Source organism: Malaya genurostris, chromosome 3 (assembly GCF_030247185.1).
Source record: "Malaya genurostris strain Urasoe2022 chromosome 3, Malgen_1.1, whole genome shotgun sequence".
Lineage (NCBI taxonomy): Eukaryota > Metazoa > Arthropoda > Insecta > Diptera > Culicidae > Malaya > Malaya genurostris.
In genome coordinates this window covers 187,345,691-187,365,971 of record NC_080572.1, presented here as the reverse complement: position 1 = coordinate 187,365,971, position 20,281 = coordinate 187,345,691, and the positions used below count along the sequence as shown (strand labels likewise).

The 20,281-nt window shown below is 36.2% G+C and overlaps 1 protein-coding gene across 6 annotated transcripts in view; it reads left to right on the top strand.

Moving 5' to 3' along the window:
- Positions 1-14,978, top strand: part of LOC131434559 (nuclear hormone receptor FTZ-F1) — a 446,632-nt gene extending 431,654 nt beyond the window's left edge. For 4 of the 6 annotated variants that reach the window (XM_058601379.1, XM_058601380.1, XM_058601381.1 and 1 more), the window contains 4 exons: positions 10,261-10,519; positions 10,606-10,715; positions 10,837-11,271; positions 11,331-14,978. In XM_058601379.1, the coding sequence (XP_058457362.1) occupies positions 10,261-10,519; positions 10,606-10,715; positions 10,837-10,983 (516 nt within the window). In that variant the 3' untranslated portion in view covers positions 10,984-11,271; positions 11,331-14,978. Of the gene's footprint in view, positions 1-10,260; positions 10,520-10,605; positions 10,716-10,836; positions 11,272-11,312 lie in introns of all 6 variants that reach the window. The other 2 variants (XM_058601383.1, XM_058601382.1) reach the window with 2 other exon arrangements.
- The last annotated feature ends 5,303 nt before the right edge of the window (positions 14,979-20,281 follow it).

Here is a 20,281-nt window from a genome sequence, read left to right as displayed (position 1 = left end):
CTACTTCAAATATGGGCCCGGGTTGGCTGTTCAATGTATAGGGCGCAGATCTTACAAGCCAGTTGTCGTAATTTCGATCCCCGATTGGAATCGACCTATGTTTTCATCCACGAATCCCTGTTTTACAAAATTACGTCAACTTCTTGTTCGGCATAGGAGGCTTTGCGTCATGCATAAAAAAACACCGCATCGTTATGCGTAGTATGAAGAGAAATCTATAAATATATGCTGCACAATATTTATTTGCCTAGTTGATGTTTGACTGTGAATGAAACAAGTAGCTCGTCCAGTGAGCTGATGACTGAATTGTATATGCGTTCACTTGCTGGAATGTCGCTTTTGCATTATTTGTTGGTGAAATTTCCTGTTGTCTGCGCAACACCGTGTTCGCTTGAGTATCTTATATATCATCTAGCTATTGAAGAACCGAATCAGCGTGTTTACCGATTCTTTCGAAGTATCCCATGTATTTACAAATTTTTGGTCGATTTTACCGTAAAAATGCCTATTATGAGGAATAACATTTGAATATTTCAATTGCATCCCATTGAAAAATTGGTTTGAATTGAGTATTTTATTTTGGTTCTCTGGCTTAGAATTTAGAATTATCGGCGATTGAATTTTGCGGCGGATCTAATTTGCAGCGCTTGTTCCTCGATGATTTGTTAATGGATTTTCCTAATTTAAATGATTCCAAAGCTTCAATATTGTAAACTTAAAAATGTTTTAATTTGCCAACGGATCGGTTTGCATACCTAAATCTCAATTCCCATACGAACAAAACGTGACAATGTGACTGAACAAGTTGTTGTCCCACCAGGAATTAAACGCTTCAAATGATTTAAAATTAAATTCTAAAACTTATCTAAAAGCGGCCTCCTCGTTTTAGTAGTATAAATGAGTTCCACAGGCTCACATAGACAGTACAATTAGATGCAAAATCGTATAGTTTCAAAGATAAACTCAAGGTAAGCTTACCTGCGATTTTACATGTATCGTTTGAATAGGAACCCTCGTAGAATTTGGTTAACCGCCAGTTTCAGTTTAATTATTATTTGCTTCAAAACAATAAGCATCTGATGACTACAAGCGTTGTAACTATGACAATGTTCATTCATGTGTTAATAACATCAAGTTACAATATGAACAATATTTCGGAATTTTGTTGCGTATCCATTCCGTATATTCCTAATTTGCTAAAGCGAAAATCAATGTAAGTAACTAAATATGTTATGCGGATTGTTTCACATGTTTTCTTCTTCGTATTGTTGCCATATTATTTACCGACACTTTCCGAAGATTATCGACGATTTTGAAGAAGGATTAATAAAATTACACTATTACTGAGTGTAAACTCCAACACAATATTTTTCGTTAAAATATATAAAATATTCTCTTGGATCGATTAACTGTTTATAAAATTAATAAGTTTGTACGTTTCTCGAAAATTATTATCATAAAATAAAATAGTTTTATTTGTTCAGTATCAAATCTTTAGGTTGTTTGTATCTAAAATTGTGATTTCGAGTAACTTTGAATTCATCATAATTGACTTCTAGTTAAAGGACGTTATTCAAAAACTTAACAATGTAAAAATTTGTGGAAAGGGATTAAAATTGAAAAGAATCAATTTTCAAGAAAGAATCTAATTGTCAATTTTATCATTCGCTAACAGAGATGGCATTTCACCAGAGTGATACACGCTGGAGTCAGATTCTTGTCCACACCGAGGATGAAAAAAACGAAGCATCGCACAAAGAGGAAAGCGCACTTCTTCTCAGTGTCGAATAGACAGCATTTGAGTGTGTGCTTGTGGTTAAAGCAGCTGGCGCGAGTGAAACACATTCTCTTCGCATGAATCGCTCACACGCGCTCTCGTCTAAATACACCCAAGTGACCACTGGCGCGTGATTGTGAGCGAACACTTCTGTGAACTTCAATTAATAGAGAGTAGATCTGGCCTTGCTATGAAAAATTTGCAAGGAAAACCGAAAATTTTACGATGAATTGTTTTATTTTACTGATTTTGCGTGTCCACGCTTCTTCTACGCAAACCATACAGCAGAGTGCTCACCGGCGTGTACACCTCTGTGAAAGTATCTGCATCCACCTCAGAGAATTTATTAGCTAATGCTCTAGCACTTTGGTGCGATTCAGTGGAAGAGGTAAAAGGAAATAAACAAACGCACTCATGATGCGTGCACACTTTATACAACAGTGGTGTATAAATGTGAAAGAGAAGAGCTCTCGTTGAAGTTGTCAGTGCGAGGGGAGAAATTTAGCTTGTTCTTCGTCACACAGAGGAGATAGACATCTCTGTTCGCTAACAATCTAAGCGCTTAAACTAGAGCAAGTTTGTAATTAGTCAATTGAATAAGTTTTTAGTTTAGTGTATCATCATCATTATCATCTTTATTTTCGTATTTATTATGGGAACCCTAGAAACATTGCATTTTTAATGTTATTGTGGTCGGCCGTGTCTTGAGTAAAACCCTCTAATTTTTTGTTCAATAGTATTGTATTTGAACACAGTACTACTAGATCAAATTACTTAATGAATTTGAAATAACTTATCAATAACGAAATAAGATATAGGGTAACAGAGGTATTTTGACCCACTTTAGGATTGATTTTATTTTGGACCACTTTGTAAAAGTATCCACCAAAAGTGATATTATCTTTGAAAAACCCTTCCGCAATAGATAATTTAATTTGATTAGCTTCAAATTGATGCAACATGGGTTACTTAATGGGTTATCAAATCGATTAAATCCATAAAGTTTGTTAGGTGTGCCAGAATAAATGAAGTGGCCAAAATACCTCTGTTATCCTAATAACTAATTTTAATGCTAAACAGATATTGTACAATTTCTTGTTTCCTTGGCTAAAATATCGAGAATACATCACGTATCCCTATGACAGCTCAGAAACATCAAGCCAAGATATGATGATAAAGGGCGTAGCCTGGTTTTCATATAAAAACTGCCCCCAAACAAAAAAAATTGAAATACGCTATTTGAAAGGGCTTATATTGAAGATGATTTTTCAGAAAATTTAACTCTTTAACTGCCATATTTTATATAAATTTTTCAAAATCCAAAATTGAAAAAAATCAGGAATATTTTAGCAATTATTGGAAACCTTTCTGATTTTTTCAGAATTTTTCAAAATGTATTTCATGTGAAAAAAACTTCAAAATTTTCGAATTCTTTTAATCGCACTTACAATTTTGGTGCCACTCTAGATTTTACATCAAAAATAAATCATTTATGAGTAAATTACGCTGTAATTTTTTCAGACTTTTAAAAAATGTGGACGGGTATAATATTTTGTTTCGACGGATTTACTGTCAGGCCGATCCCAGTTTGATTAATCCGTCTTTATGAGCTTAAGGGGGGGGGGTAAGGTCTAAATGATGAAAAATATCATCATCTTTGAGATTTTTTTTAGATTTTCAAATTTTTCGCATGATAAAAAGCATCATTCGAACAACATTTTGTAATTTTTTCGTGGAAAAATATTGAGAAATAAATCGATGAAGAGTCCACTGTATATCAGCGCAGACTGATAAGAAGTCAACAAATCATGGTTGTTCAAAGTGAAAACTACGATTTTTTACGAAAAAATTCGCCATTTTGTAGCTGTAAACCCTCCCCAAAGTAACAAACAGCGAAAAGGAAAACGTTGGGGTTTGTTTTTTTTATATGTAAAAAGTATGTGCAAAATTTGAAAAAAATTGGTTCAGTAGTTTTTCAATGACGATGGACACGGACTTACAAAACCTGGTTTCGAGAAAAACGTGTTCAAAGTTTTTTGTCTATAAAATCAATGGAAACAATTTATTACTCAAGGGAGCCCGTTGGCAACTTGGCTATTCATACCATGTGATACAGAACTTCGACGAACATTTTACCTTAAACTGATGAAATTTCCTTGATTATGCACTTGGTATCTAGGAATACTTTTTGCAAATCGGATTGCATTGAATTTTCAATGAATATAACCGTATCTTTTAATTAACGCTTAGTTTGCGATTAAATTATATTGAAACCTGCAGAATTGTAAAGTAACTTTATATTCAATTACCTGCTCCAAATATGTGCATGAAAATAGATGTAAATTCACAAAATATTTTCATCTGCGTCGATTGGAAGAGAAACGAGTGATGAACTGAATGCTGCCGGTTCGGTACGTCAGCGAACATTGTGTGTGTGTCAGAGTGTGAAATTTACTGCAGTAGAGAGATCGTCAATGTGTTCCACATTCAGTTTCAATTGAATTGAATGAAGTTTTACTGCACTGGATCTGATTCATGTTTCTCTCACAGGACCTTCCTTATGAAAATTTTTTCTTAAGTTCTGAACTCAAAATTGTAGATGGAAACGCATGGTATTTAGTTCTGAGCATGTGATATATGATTTTAGAACTAAATACCATGCGTCTCCATCGGATGATGACAACTTGATGGGGACGCATGGTTTTCCGAATGATTTATTTTTTTAAAGTCTGATATTATACCCGTCCACATTTTTTAAAAATCTGAAAAAATTACAGCGTTATTTACTCATAAATGTTTTAATTTTGATGTAAAATCTAGAGTGGTACAAAAATTGTAAATGCAATTAAAAAAAATTCGAAAATTTTGAACATTTTTTTTCACAATTCTGAAAAAATCTGAAAAAATTCCTAAAATATCCCTGATTTTTTTCGATTTTTTGGCTAAAGAAGTGATATTTTTGTGAGTAATCCAAACCAATCTGAACAAACCCTAATAAATCAACAGAAATTTATGTCAGAAACTCGAATGAAAAAATTAAATCAATATGAGGTTTTATTATTTGCGTAGCCCTGGTAACCTGACAAAAAGCAAATGGAAACAAATAAAAACCTCTTGATTGTGTCTTACTGTATGCAGAAGGCTGTCTCAACCTCAACCTCCATTGTCGCAGCTCATCATCTAGCTGGCTGATCTTCCGTTCCGAATTTTGTTCAACCGGAGTGTCCTTCGGTGTTCAAAGTAGGCTCGGTTTCCCGACAAGATCCGTCTCTGAATTTCTCTGCTATCTCCGTCGATACACACTCGGGATGGAAGTTAAACATTGTCATCTCTTGAACCTCTTCCTCTCATGTATTTTGTTTTTGAACCGTTAATGGGAAGTCCAGTCTTGCTGGGTTCACCTTTTAGTCTGATGTATGTTTCCGACATCGCCTCAAAATTCCGTGTCATGATGTAAATGTCGTCGGTGAAGCCAAGATGTTGGACAGACTTCCTGAAGATCGTGCCTCTCACGTCGATCCCCGCTTGAATACTGGACATGTCGTAACCCTCTTCGAGATTCAAAAGAATTCGTGAGTGTCCCTGATACTCAAACGACAAACAACATCCGATCCATCGTTGCTTCTACCAATCGTACGTGTACGCGTGTACGGAACACCTAATGTTGACATGATCACTTAAGTTTCTGTCATATTCAATTAGATTCAGCATATTCAATTAGATAAAATAAGATAAGAAAAGATACACGCGGTGGAACTGATTTAACTTCTTTTTATGACGTCTGCTCACGATCGTGGTAATTTTTCAGAATGTTCTTGTTTCCGCTCATCGGCACGTACGCACTACTTCTTTATATCAGTGTTGCTAGAGATTCCGATTTCTTCTTACCCGCTTACCTTAAATGAGTTACTTTATAATAACATGTTACACTCGATATTTGAACCACAAATAGAATTATTGATTTCAGTATGAACGAATAACTATTTTAAAATCCTCGATAAGAGATAAAATACAACTATTACATAAACAACTTAGATGTCTAATTCGAGATCGAAGCCTTTGCCGTGAATACACGTCCGGCAAGTTTGCCGTAAACGCGTCTTGTTTTCGACTGCGGGCCTTCGGCCGAACCTCAGGAATTCCCCAGAATGGTTCGTCGCTCTTAGCGTAACATTTCGTGGGTTGTCTCTTCGAGCGCCTGTTATGGTCCAAGCATTTGATCTTAAAAGCGAATCGTTTTGGTACCAGCTCCTAAGATTTGTGCGGTACACCTTTGTTGTGCTTTCCATAGTCGTCAGTTTCGTTGTTTCAATTTGGCGCTGGCCTTTGCCTCATTATCGACCGTTGTCGTATTTCTAAAGTCTTATGCAGAAAATATTCCTTATGGCACTTCATATAATTGGTTGATATAAACCATTCTGCTTCCAAACTAAAATATAGAGAAAACACTCTTGAAATTTTATTAAGCTGAGCTGAAGTAGATCACCCGTAGTTGCACTTCGTGATTGACCGAATGAGTGGAAATGTACAATGAACCAAAAAAATGAAGCTTGGGAGAAGCAAATCATTTTCACTGTACATACCCACTCACTCCTAACTTTTTATTAAATGATCAATAACGACGCTGGCTACGACCAAAGGCTGTGCTACTGAGGAAAAGGAAGGAATGTTAGTCCGATACTTGTTGTTTCTAGAGACCGCGGGTACCACTGTATCTCCACGAACATCACGTAATAGGAGATTTGTTAGTAGGGAGGGAAAGAAATCCGCATATGTTTTGGTAAACAATATGATCTCAACAAAACCTGTTTTTCGATTCTAAGGAGAAATATAAGAAAAATATAAAATATCTCCAAGGAACGATCTCACCAGTATTCCGTTTCTCCTGCTCGCCTTACTGTCAGCAACGCGAGATGAAACACGACCACTGAATAAATAAAATGAAAACACTCGCGAATGGATCCGCTGCAGACCAACCCTAGACCTTCAGTCTGAATGACACGATCGATTTGTAAACTTTCACACATTACATAGAAATCCGACAACACCGACAATGACATGCAGACGGCGTTTCGATCGGTTAACAGGTTAACATCGTTGAATTTTGGGGTGGTAAATTCTCAGTTTCCGCCGCTTGAGCATCCTTAGTTACGCGGATTAATATTATTCAATAAATAGCACTCTCACTACTAGAAATACACTTGCTATACCTGCACTATCACTCAAAATAACTATTTCAACCTAATTTTTAACACTACACGGAAAGACCGAAATTAGCTCTGCGCCTAATTCGTATTACTGTTTTTGAATTAGTTGATTTTAACAACAAAATTTCCAAAATAACTATAAAATTAGTTAAAATTGAGAATTTACTTTGCTGGAAAAAACTCTTATTTTTAGAGAATGTGTTTAGTTGGCGAATATTCTGGACACAAACCAGCAATATTTCAATCCAGTACGAAATTCTCATTGACAACAAATTTTGTTATTAAAATCAGAAAATTTGTTTCTATTTATCTATCACCATCATTACTGAATGACAGGACAAAGAAAACAAAAATGAAATTGGTTTTATTAACAAGTTTATTAGCTAAACACTCATGAGAAGTGTCAAAGCAAAACAATCCATTAAAAAGCTAAAAAGGACAGTCTTGTTGAAACTGCTTGCAAATTGTTTTGATGTTTTTCGCATGTGTTACGATATATCCCTATACAAATTTCTAAACCGATATGTAAAAATGATGTAAACTGTTAGTGGAAAGTGTATTTATTCAGAATTTGTGCGCATTTAAAGCGATTGTGCGTAATAATGTTTTTACGCATAACAGTGAAGTGAATTTCAAATGTTGCACTCTAATTGTATATGTCAAATGATGTTTTCTGTATATTCCAACCTTCCGGGCTGCGCCGTCCGGTGTACTACTTGTATTCGGTTTTTTTGTTTTCCAAGTGCTCAAAGTTTTCAGTGAGATAGTCAATTTCGCGAAGTCGAATGAACAAAACAGCAATTGAGGAGAAAAATTTTCAAAAAGAAGTTTATGTTTCGCTTATGTCTTTTTCTCCAATACAACATCGTATTTATACCTGCCAATATAGAAAAGATAATCGTGACTGAATTTTTGTCGGTAGTCGTGTGCCATCTAGTGGCTAGTAGTTATTACGGTGTTAACGTTTTTTCGATGACAGAGCGCAAATGGCAGAAACCAATTCAACCATTTATGTTGGTTGAAAACAACGTTTTATTTCTCTAATTCAACTAAAAAATTAGTTGAATGGATATGAAGCGTGCCTTAGCTAAGAAATGACAGCACATTTAATTGGTGAATTCAACTAAAAAAAATAGCCATTTCAACAAATATTTTATTATTATTAAGGGAATTAGAATTAAAAAATCTAAATAACAAAAGTAAGATTTTTTTAGTTGTCTCAAAAAATAACTAACTAAAATCAGAAAATCTACTAATTTTTTCACCAAAATGCTGATTTCGGTCTTTCCGTGTACGTATCAAACAACACATTGAAATTACACTTTTTTGAGAGCAGCACCAGGACACCGCATCGGACTCCCAGTGATGCCAACTCTCCCAAAACACTCTTGAAATTTTGTTGAATAAATAAAACTCCTGGAAATTGAACGCTTTTGAAATTTGAAATTTTACCAGATCGCCAGGAGTAACAAATTAGTGTGCTTGTGTTTTTTGTAACAAAAGGTAATAAATTTTATTGAATTCTTACCAAATTTCCTTTCGGAAACTGTTTGTCAAAAAAAAAAAAAATAATCCGAATCCGAAAAACAGTTCTCTGGTAACCTTGACTTAAACTTCTTGGACTTTTCCAGCGTGGTTTTAATACTGCGCTATTGGCATATTGTCGCAAAACTGAAATGTAGAGGCGCTGTTTGTTTAGAGATGATACTTTCAGAAAGAGCTGTCAAATCGGTAGGAAAATTTCTAATTACTCCACCTTTTCAACGATTTCTTATGAAAACGGGCAAATTCATTTGAAAAATCATAGTAGAAGTTGAAGAAAAAGTTTTTACTCTGAGGCGGTAATGTTGATCTTAGTTCATTGTGCGAAATCTGCCGTTTATTCAGAACAGAGCTTTTCCATTTTTAATCGTAGTTTACACTAAAAAAAGTAGTAGTAATCACTTTGAAATCGATTTTCTTCTACTCCGAGTGTACTTTTATTGCTAATATCTATTTGTACTCTTGAATAAACGATAAAAATGTTGCAAATCACTACTGCCGATATGAAAATTTTCGAAAGAATCCTCCTTTTCTTGGTTCCATTTTTCATTGGCAGGTGTCGCTACCGGTAAATCAGCTTTACGACAATTTGCCAATGGCGTTGTACTTTTGTTAACTGGTCTAACGACGCTTTCTTACCCTTTGATCAGAGATGCTAGATCTGCAGATTTGTTTGTAAATCTGCAGATTTCGTACATAGTGCTGTAGACATTTTTCGTTGTGCAGACTTTTGAAAATCGAGTTTTTCGCAGACTTTCGGCAAAATTTACAGACTTTTGCAATTATGCTCGTCAAGTCAGTTTAGTGTGTCATACTCTATAGAGAAATTGCTGCCAGCAAAACATACTTGCTAACTGCAGATTTTTTTTCGGATATACAGACTTTTGCAATCCTGTCTGAAGATATTTGTAATTTTTACCTATCATCTCTGTCTTTGATACCGAATCACCGAATTGCAATGGCGTCCGCGAGCGTCGTTTATTTATCCGTGATGGCCTCGTGCAGCTTGTTCACCTTTTTCGGCCGGTTCCGGAAACCTAAATGGGATCTTCCTTTTCTGCAATGGTTACAGGACTCGATTTTGTGATGGCGCCTGTGATGCCGGATAGCTTTCATGAAGGTAGCTTTCTTTTGACGTCGACAAATTAACGCGCCCGTCGTCTTTGATGACCAATTTTATTCTCAACCGCAACTATTTTTCTACTCAGCTAACTAATTTTATACACAGTGTTATCACAAATCCGGTCACTAATAATTTTTTTTCCTCATCGTCAATTTGTAATGTAATGTTTAATGTTCGAAAACAAATGCTATCAATAAAAAGGTACGAAGTACAAGATGTAATCGAGAGGGTGGACACATCAGACTGTGCACTAAATGAGTTGACATTTTATTGCTGTGTTTCACATGTGGCACTTCTCATACATACGAACGTTTTAACATCACTTTAACGCTAGTGAATGTCATAAATGATAAATTTAACATTCGAATAATAGCCTCTTAATTTGATTAAACCTTTGAGGTTGAGTCTATAAATGCAAAACCACTGTCCTATCAGATACAACATCAATGCTCCCTGGTGAACGATCATAATTAGGTTAAAGCCGTGGCTAAAATATATGATAATAATAATAAAAAAATCAATGCTTCACTGCTGACAGGAATTAATTCCAAACCCCTTTAAAATCCCAAACTTGAGCGCATGCCTAATACAGTTCCGTCTCATTATCACAGGTGGACGACCAAATGAAGCTACTGCAGAACAGCTGGTCCGATATGCTGGTGCTGGATCACATCCATCAGCGGTTGCACAACGGCCTGCCGGACGAAACTACCTTGCACAATGGGCAAAAGTTTGATCTCTTAGGTTTAGGATTGCTGGGTGTGCCCAACCTGGCCGAGCACTTTAACGAGTTGCAGAACAAACTGCAGGAGCTCAAATTCGACGTGGGAGACTACATCTGCATGAAATTTCTACTGCTGCTTAATCCTGGTAAGGGGCACATTTTTGCGTGTCCAGCGCAGACGGACGAATTATTAATCGGCTTTTATCTTTTGTTTTTGCTTTCCCAACTGCTGATGTGGCAGAGGTCCGGGGGATAACCAACCGGAAGACCGTCGTCGAAGGCTATGAAAACGTGCAAGCTGCGCTGTTGGACTACACCCTCACCTGTTACCCGTCGGTACCCGTAAGTACTGAAAACAATCGACAATCGAACGACCAAGCGTTTCCGCATACTGGAGACGCCGGGTCGGTCATAATCACTGTTGAAATATTGCTAACCATTTCTTCCCTTCGGACACCTCCAGGATAAGTTTAGTAAGTTGCTCAGTATTATACCGGAAATCCACGCGATGGCAGCTCGGGGCGAAGAGCACCTGTATATTAAACACTGCGCCGGAAGTGCACCCTCCCAGACACTGCTGATGGAGATGTTGCATGCAAAGCGAAAATGAAGTCGCCGACTTGGGACTACCAGCAGAAAGATCGCTTAATGGACGAGTGAGAGAGTTTGCACCATCATCGTTCAAACCGAAAATCAAAAGACCATCCAATTGAATGATCAACCAATATTAAGATTATGGCATAGAGCGAAGCAAGGCAAATGTGTTCTATTTGTATTTTTTTTTCAACTTGTCTCAAGTTTAAACTCATATTCTTCGAGCGGCGGAAATCTTCTTTGCTTACTTGTTAAACTATTTTTAATAATTTAATTTTTACCGGACGTCCATTACGAGTGAAAGGTAGGTTGGCTTGGTACCCGTCTCGCTATGTAATCCATCAGATTGTGTGTGTGTTCCAGGGTACAACAGTTCGACGGTGTGAGATACTCCCTGCCCGACAAAGTAAACCGAATAAAATTCCGTTCCACCAAGGTTCAACGGATTTGCCAGATGCCTACAGAACCGAGTCTGTAAATCAACCAATTCATCTTCTATTGTGCATACACCAATAAACAGGAAAAGAATACAATGACGTTACCATTTCATCTCAGCGAATTAAGTTTTAATATTCATCACTAGTTGTAAACGAAAATAACGAACACAAAAATCCAGAACAAACAAACAAAAAAAAAATGCCGTTAAAATAGTCAATCCAAATCAAACTTGCCGATATATCTATTTCAGTGTTGGAAACATAACATTATTACGGAACTAAATTCTCAACAGCCAATCAGACAGCGGAACCCTAGTCGCAACCCTGCGGCTTCGGATGTAAGCAAACTAGCGCATGAAGCAAAACTACACAAGAAAACAGACGCAAAAAAAACAAAGGATCTAAAAACTAAGTGTTCAATAAGTGTTAAATCCAACTGTTAACGAATTCTCCTTAAGCAGATAATAACTTTTATTTGTAATATTCATTACCTATTTTCGTTTTCAAACGTTAGTGCAATATATGAAGCATAAACAACAATCATATGTCACCAAATCATCTTGCACCAGCGCTCAAAGCTTCCTTCAGCCGGTCACGGAGAAGCACGAAATTGTGGCATTTCTCATCGTCCAAACACACCAGTACAGTGTTTATCTGCACTCTGCAAAATAATTCTCTTTGTCCTACACCTACTCTACGTAACTGAAGGCACTCAAACAAACAAAAAAACAGTAATCTACCAATCACTACATAAACAAAGCTAGCCAATTATAACAATGGTCGAGTATAATAACGAAAGAACACATCAAACTTGTTGAACATGCTTTTACTTGTTACATAAAGAGATAACAAAAAAAAACAGAAAATCTCACCAGATGATCCTAAAGCTGTATACTAAATGTTTCCGATAAAAGTTCAAAAAAAAAACGTGACGACGCACAGGGCACTAAGCTAGCGGCGTTCCCGGGAAGTTTTAGCACCGAAATCAGAAGGTTCAACCATATGCCCGGGCTCACAAACCGTGTACCACACACACACACATCATAATCATCAGCGCCATTTGTTAGGGAGTGCTTTTCATTGACATTACATATTACTACTATACATACGCGAGCGCATTCACAAACGCCATGCAGACTTCGGAACTCTTGTTCTATGCGCGGCGGCATACCGGCAGTTGGTCTGAATTTCTCTGCCCTAGAGGGGGCGAAAACAAACGAGAACATGGTTTTTTTTTTCGATGGTCAGAAAGAGGTTACAAACTTGCAGGCGTTACCGATCCCGAAAATGGTTAAGAAATGAATTGCGGAAGAATGAGAATTTTCTTAGGTAGCTCATAAACTGCACCAAATTCAGTGGATGGTTTTGGGATTAGGCAATAGTGAGAGTTTCCGAGTAAATTGCAATTAAACAATAAATTTTCTTTCTTATAGCGACGACAGCTTTCGTAGGCGAAAGTTAAGCCCCTTAGAGTATGTACATGAAAGTTACAGTTCTAAATGCAAAATTCATGTCATTTTTAAAAATTGGATATGAAAATTAAGACGAAAACAGCGTTTCATTCGTGTTACAAATATAAATAGGAAAAAATAGATCGTCAGCGGATACTATTTTTGAATTTGTCTCTTTTCTTAAAGGATTCCATCCACTTTCAGTTTTACAGACAGTTTTTCTGAGTCGCAACGGAATTCATTACGACTTCTAACTGGATTCTAACAAGGGTAACAACCGAAATCTGTGGCACATGAATCAATATTCATCTAGGAATCGTAATGAACTTTGTTTCATGTTTCGGAAGATTTGAATGGGTTCCGTTTCGACTCAGATTTACAAAAAACTGTCCGTTAAACGGAACGTAAACGGGGGCCTTAAGGCCCAAATTATCGATCTCCAGCTAAGCATCACTTACTACTAAAAAATAATTGATTTTGGGAAAGATTTACAACAAACTCTCCGGAATTTGTCAGATGTATAGTTTATGTAACTCTCTGCGGTAGCGCTGCTTGAACGGTGCTGTAATGGAAAAAGCCTCAAAAACCCGGCAATCACCATTGTTCGACTGCAGCGCTGCCCAAACGGACGATAGATAGTGACGAATATCGATTTTCAACCGTAGGCAACTCTTTTGTGATCGTTGCGCTGCTCAAGTGGCAAACACAGAACTTAACACTATGATTTTCATATTTTGTCTGAAAATTGATTCCCTTACTTCTCAAGGTAAGGTTCTCAACGTTGTTTCGTGGCTAGTGCAAGGAATATTCGTATATTTCTAGTAAAATTAAAGCATTTCCTCTCGTTTTTGCTTGACTCAATGTTGCTCAATGACAGCGAGAATGTTCTCGTTTATCCAGGGGAAAAAATATGACCGCTGTTAAGGCTCTACTTGCAATCTCAGGAGAATAGCCATTGTGAAAAACACATAATCAGTTTTCTCCGCTCTCACTTCATGAAAAGAACAGCATTTTGTTCTAAAAATCGAGCTAAATAAACTGAATTTTGTTTGGATTTTCGCGCAACGATAGCAGAGAAAACTGCATTTGCATCATAAAACAATGGTTTTTCCGAAGATTTTAAATTGCCCCTTACAGTAGTGTCAAGCAAAGAAAACATAAACATTTTAAACAGTAATAACAACGGCGTATCAAGAACCAGAATAAAACAATCCAATAATAGTTTGACAACCCAGCAAATAACAAAAAATATCTATTCAATTCACAGTTGAGATATCAGGTTTGCAGATATGTTGGTAAATCGGCCATTTTTTTTATAAGTGCTGGAAATATTTTTCTTCTGTCGATTTTTTTAAATTTTTGCGTTTTTTGGCTGATATTCTGTAGATATCTGAAGTATTTTACATATTCAAATTCGATGGAAAATGTCCAAAGCAACACGACCGCAAAAAACCCATGGTTAACAAGGTGCTCAGTTTTATTCAGGTCTGATAGATAGATCATTCTGTGTTTTTCTTCGATGTTCTTAATATATGATAGAATTGGTGTAGTTTTGTGCTACTTTACAGTAGAAAATCCTTCTCTTTGCACATTTATCTTTCGATAATTTTCGATTGGATGATGCCTATAAGACATACTACCCATACTCAGAAAACATTTTATTTTATTACAAATTGGTGGTACATCAAAATAAGTTACAAACTAATGAGTACCTACGTTTAAGGATCCGTATTCGATTATCAGAATTCACAAATCTTGTACTTATCTTCCGATTTCCCTCAGTATATAATAATATATTTTGCGTCTTTTTTCTATAGTTTCTATATTTCTCCTAACTTAATTCTTTTTCAACTACTTACAAACGAATCTATACTAACTGTAATCCTACTTCTTTTAGACTCAAATATTCTTCTATCTTCTGTTCAGTAACCTCGATATAAACCGAATCATCAACCATTGGTTCCAAGTTTCGTCGAAACATTGTTACATCAGGGGTGACCTGCATCAGAAGACCAACAAAACATTCGTGTGCCGATTCGCAACCTCCTTTACCGGTGACCAACCTGAAGCACAGTGCCAAACTCTGTAAATACAAAACAAAACACATAAGCAAAAAAACAAGGGAAGAAACGTGAAACAAGCAACACCCAAGGACTCTGTATATTTCTAGTTGATAAGTGAAACCAAACCAAAAACGAAACAAAAATCAAGCGATACGGCGAAGAAAAACGTGGCAATTCCCACGGTTAAAACCCCGGTCGAGCACTGATCCGAACTGGTTCTCCAAATAGATTCTGACTAGGTGGTGAAGAAAAAAAAGTCACCCTGTAGACGGATCAATTTTGAAAACCACTTCGTATCCGGGCACGATTGGGACGCGGTTCTTCGACATAGGATTAAGATTTATGTCACTCGTGCGACTGGGTCGGTAATCGGTGAGGTTAAGTGGTTCGTCGGTTCCGAAACTTAGTTTTGTTGGTGCTTTCCGAATTGTTAAAAAAAAATTGTGAGCGAACGAAACTTGGAACTTGGTGAACAATTCTCAATAGTAGCTCTAATCTTCAACCATCAATCGGACCAGAAGCAGTTTATTTCAACCGCACACATACACAAATCCAAGAAACGATACACTATACAAAAACATATGTGATGCTAAGTAAATAACAAACAAAACAAATACTATCGAATGTGTTCTAGGGGAAACAAAATCCAAAAAATATGGAGGGTTATCAGAGAGTATATTTAAAAGGCGAAATTGGGACACCAGGCGCTGCTGTGTATGCAAAGGAAAGTATTACAGAATAGTTTTATTTATTTTTAATGAAAAATCACTGTACAGAGAGGAACAGGAAGGTTCGCGATTAGTTAGATCCCGAAGTAGGACTTCCAACATGAAACTTGTATGTAAATAGCCTGTATAGGAGTAGCTCAAATAATACTTAGCGTGCAGAACGAAAGCAAAACTAGGGGAAAAAAGTACACTGAGAAAATACCTGCAACCAAACAAATAGTGGATGCCAGAGCAAAGGGCGCTCCCAAAAGAGAGGATATATTTTTTGATGCCACTTTTATTCTTAGTCACGTCAATCTAGGACAAAACACTTGTCGGTCAGCGGGGAGCTTAGTCGGTGGAACAGCACTACCGAGGGTTTAGTTTACTGGGATCGTGAATCTTCGCACGGATCCTTAAAACGAAAACAGTCACGCGTGCGCTAAACAAATTAGACCTTCACTGAGAGTTTAGCAAAGCTAGACTAATTCAATGATATGCCTTTTGAAAAGTACAAACGTTACACACTAAAACCAACACACACACTCGCACCCACACGTACACGTAGGTACACATAACACACATACAAAGAAACTACATTTAGAATTTGGTTTATTTCGCTAGAAAGAAGTTGTCGCACCGGTCAATGCGGGAGCTGTAAATATATACATGTGCATGTGCTTAATTACCGTGACAACTGTTTCGTGATGGTCTAAGATGGTTCAATACTACGGGAAATTCAGACCAACGCTGCCTTCGAAGTCATCGTCAGCACCTTGTTCTGGAAAGTTTTTGGGCGGGATTCAAATGGGCATCAGTAATATAAAGTTAGCCGAAGACACAAGTGAGAGAGGGTATTCAGAAGGAAAAGAACATGTAACCAAAAGCTGTGAACGAATATTTTTAAACACTTGGTAAGGAAAAGTTCGCTAGTTTTAGGTTGTTCGTTTTTTTAGTAGGTAGAAATATAATTAATTTTTAGGAAGGATGCGAAAGACTCGTGAGGATCACGTGAGTGTAGAATGTCGTATGACCATATAGCTAGAGCAAGGTATGGGAAAATTCAAACGAATAAGGAAAGCTGCCAGAAATCACTCGTGTCCCACCGAGGTAAGCCAAGGTAAGGAATGGGTAGGGAATTCGTGGTGAAGTTCCGTTAACTAGCAGATAACATTCCAAGAAGGCAGATTTTAACTAATACTAAAACTTTAGCGAAAGCTGCGTCGAAATACAAAACACTGAAATGTGGAAATATTAAGCGAAATAATTTGCCACAGTGATATAGGTTTAATGAAGCAAAACACACTTAATTTATGAAGTATTGATCGGATGATAGATTTGTCTATGGGAGCTTAGGGAGCAATAACAAAACAGCACGGAAATCGAGTGGTAATGCAATGTTTTGTTTAAGTTTAGCTTGCAGGAAAATTTGATAAAAAGTATCGAAACAGAAAAAAAAATTAAGGTGAAGGTTTTCAAAATTTTGTTTAACATTTTCGGTTTGAAATTTCTTATCTCTAAACCATGGAAATGGTTTTTCATTGAACAAGGTGCTGTTTGGTTCATTTACCCATTGGAGAAAAAAAGCGTTTCAGTGTATTTTCACCCTTCGCCATCACAGGCGCCATCTGAACGCGTAACTGATCGGTGCGAATCTTCGCTAACGTTCATACCCACTGTCATCACAGTGCAGCTAGCTTTTGGGTAAAAATTTGTTTTCTATTTCACAAGGCAGACAAAACCCGACAGTAGATGTGCCGTGATGTAAAGCGCGAACGTTCCAGAGTCGATCCGTTGCGTCAATCATGCCTCATAAATGCCATAATTTTTCCACCCACAATTATATTTCGCCCGACATACGCGCGCGAATAATAAACTCGCCACTGGTTTCCAAATATACCTTAAAAACACTCACAGTAAAAGTTGCGAACATCACAAAGTCAAAAAAAAAAATGAACATACTTGAGAAAAACAAACTTGATATTAATAAAGAAAAATAAAATCAATAAAAATGGGGTACCTTACCTAAATGTGTTTTCAAAACCTTTTAGCGTTTAAGTTGTTCGTCTTAGTGATAATTGCAAATATGTTTAATTTAACTAGCGTGCCGTAGGCGCCAACATGAAACTAAAATTCAATTCATGTTGTTTTTTTTTCGTTCAATGCAAAACGCAAAATCAAACAAAAGAATCGACGTTCGCTTAGGATATTACTTAATTTTTTAATGAAAGAATGAGAAAAGTGTAAAAAACTACCATTTAAAACAACAAAAAAAAACATAGCTTTAGAAAGTTCCCTGGAAAAACAAAGAAGAGAAATAAAAGAACCCCTTAACAGAGTGTAATACTAGGAAGTGAAACCGAAAGAATAATAAAAGTGCGGTTTAAAATGTACCAGCATACTTTCAAAAAGTATCATTAGGCTATAAGCGGAAAAGGATGAAACTCGATGTTGTAGAATGTCAAGCAGGAGAAGAAACTAAAGCTATTTAAAAGAAACCGTGTACACACAGTTAGTGGAACAGCGACGGCGGCGGCGGTGTGTGCACTCGATCGGATTAAATCGATGTTAAACATTTATTAACTATTTTTGTTTCTGAGAAGTTTAAGCAACTTTTAACGGCAAACTGTTGTGGCTACAAATTGTGCACCATCGGTGAATAAACATGCAAACAAAAACAAAATGAAAAGTAGAGTTTATGGATAGAGTATGGAACCGTTATTAATGTACATTATTTTATACTGGTTATGTTGTAAGCGATAAGTGATAAGTTCTTTTTTTTCTTAGTAGTTAACAAAGGAAAAATATACGTTGAAAATATTGAAAGGTGAAAACAAACAAAAAATCGGAAAAAGCAACATTGTAGAATCATGATCGTAGTTCTTTACAAAAAACAAATCACACGGATGAAAAATTAAATTGAAACACAAACACAGAATGCATAGGTAACACACACGCGTATGTATTTTAAATATATATTTGAGAAAAAAAAGGGAAATACTTGTAAAAATGCAGATAACATCATCTTATTTTTAATTAATGTATTTAAAATACAAAAAAGTGAAACAAATAAAGGAAAAAAAATAAGTGTGTTGTGTTGTCATTTCAAAGGAATTGTCCTGCTGCTTGCTTTTACTGGAATCTGTTGGAAAATATTTCGCTTAAACATGTCTTGAAAGTATACGTATCTGAAAGAATGAAGATCCTGTCGGCATATTACATACATACTTCTAATGAGATCTTTCATTTGCAACAAGTTTGGTGAAAATCGGTTCAGCCATCTGAGAAACAAACTTTTTAATTTTGCACACTCATACAGATACAAAGACATTTGCTTAGTTCGTCGAGACGAATCGATTAGGCTTCGGAAAAGTTTAGACGTTTTAATATATTTTCCAAAACTTGCTTAATCTACCTAGCAGTTAGATGATATTTTTTTTATTAGTACGCATGTGTTAATTTTTATAAATATATCTCGCTATATGCTACATATCTCGACACCAATCCATTTTAAAGAGTTCGTATGTTCGGCGTGTTTTCTTGTAATAATATGGTCTACCACTTCTTAGAACAAATGAGTTCTCTAGGACACAATGTAAGCAAATTATAACTCGAAAATGCTTCTGAAGGCATTTAGGCTTCAAAGTTAACCTCAGAAGCGTAAACAGAATACGCGTTTTGAAGTAATTGGGACCACTGTGCACTGGAATATGCATAAGAACGCAGGTTCGAGTACTGTTTCTGAGCGTATCTTTTTCCAAAAAATCATCTTTTCTGTAAGTTTTTCATTGATTTGGCTTCTCCAATATATGTTTTCACTTAACCATTGCAAGAATTGAATCCGTGGCTTGTTGGATAGCAATTACCGTGCGGAATCTAAGTCTAGAAACATATTCTGTTTGAATCATCAAGGGCAATTGTGACAGAAAACTGGAAATTTTACATAATAGGGGTGACCGGGGCTAGTTGGCCGAAGGGGCAGATTAGCCGAGTGGCTTTTATGAAAGGGCTATTATGCGCAAAGGTGACATCTATTGTGTTTTTACCTTATATATATATATATATATATATATATATATATATATATATATATATATATATATATATATATATATATATATATATATATATATATATATATATATATATATATATATATATATATATATATATATATATATATATATATATATATATATACAAAATAGGTATAGAATTCTTTAGAAAATTTTCCGAGGCCCGAAGGCTCGACGAACTGGGCAAATGTCCGTGTGCGTGGGTCTGTATGTGCATTGTCAACAAAGAGGTCGAGCTCTCAGAGACCATTTTGACCAAACTAGTCGCAAATGAAAGGTCTTCCCGTTACCCTGAACGCTATTGAATGGTTTTGAGATAGGATGTTTGCTTTTTTAGTTATACGAAGTTTTATGTCAAAATTTTCAGTTTTCTGCCAATATCTGTCACAATTGACCTTGAAAACCGAATATATTTTCTGACTTAGATTCCACACGGTAATACCTATCCAACAAGCCATAGATTTTTTAAATTCGTCCATTTCTAACGGAGATATCGAAATTTTTGTGTGAGCGACTTTTTCCCCTATTCCAGCAGTAGAAGTTTTGAGCGCTGTTTGGCAACGAAATGCTTGGGAGCAAC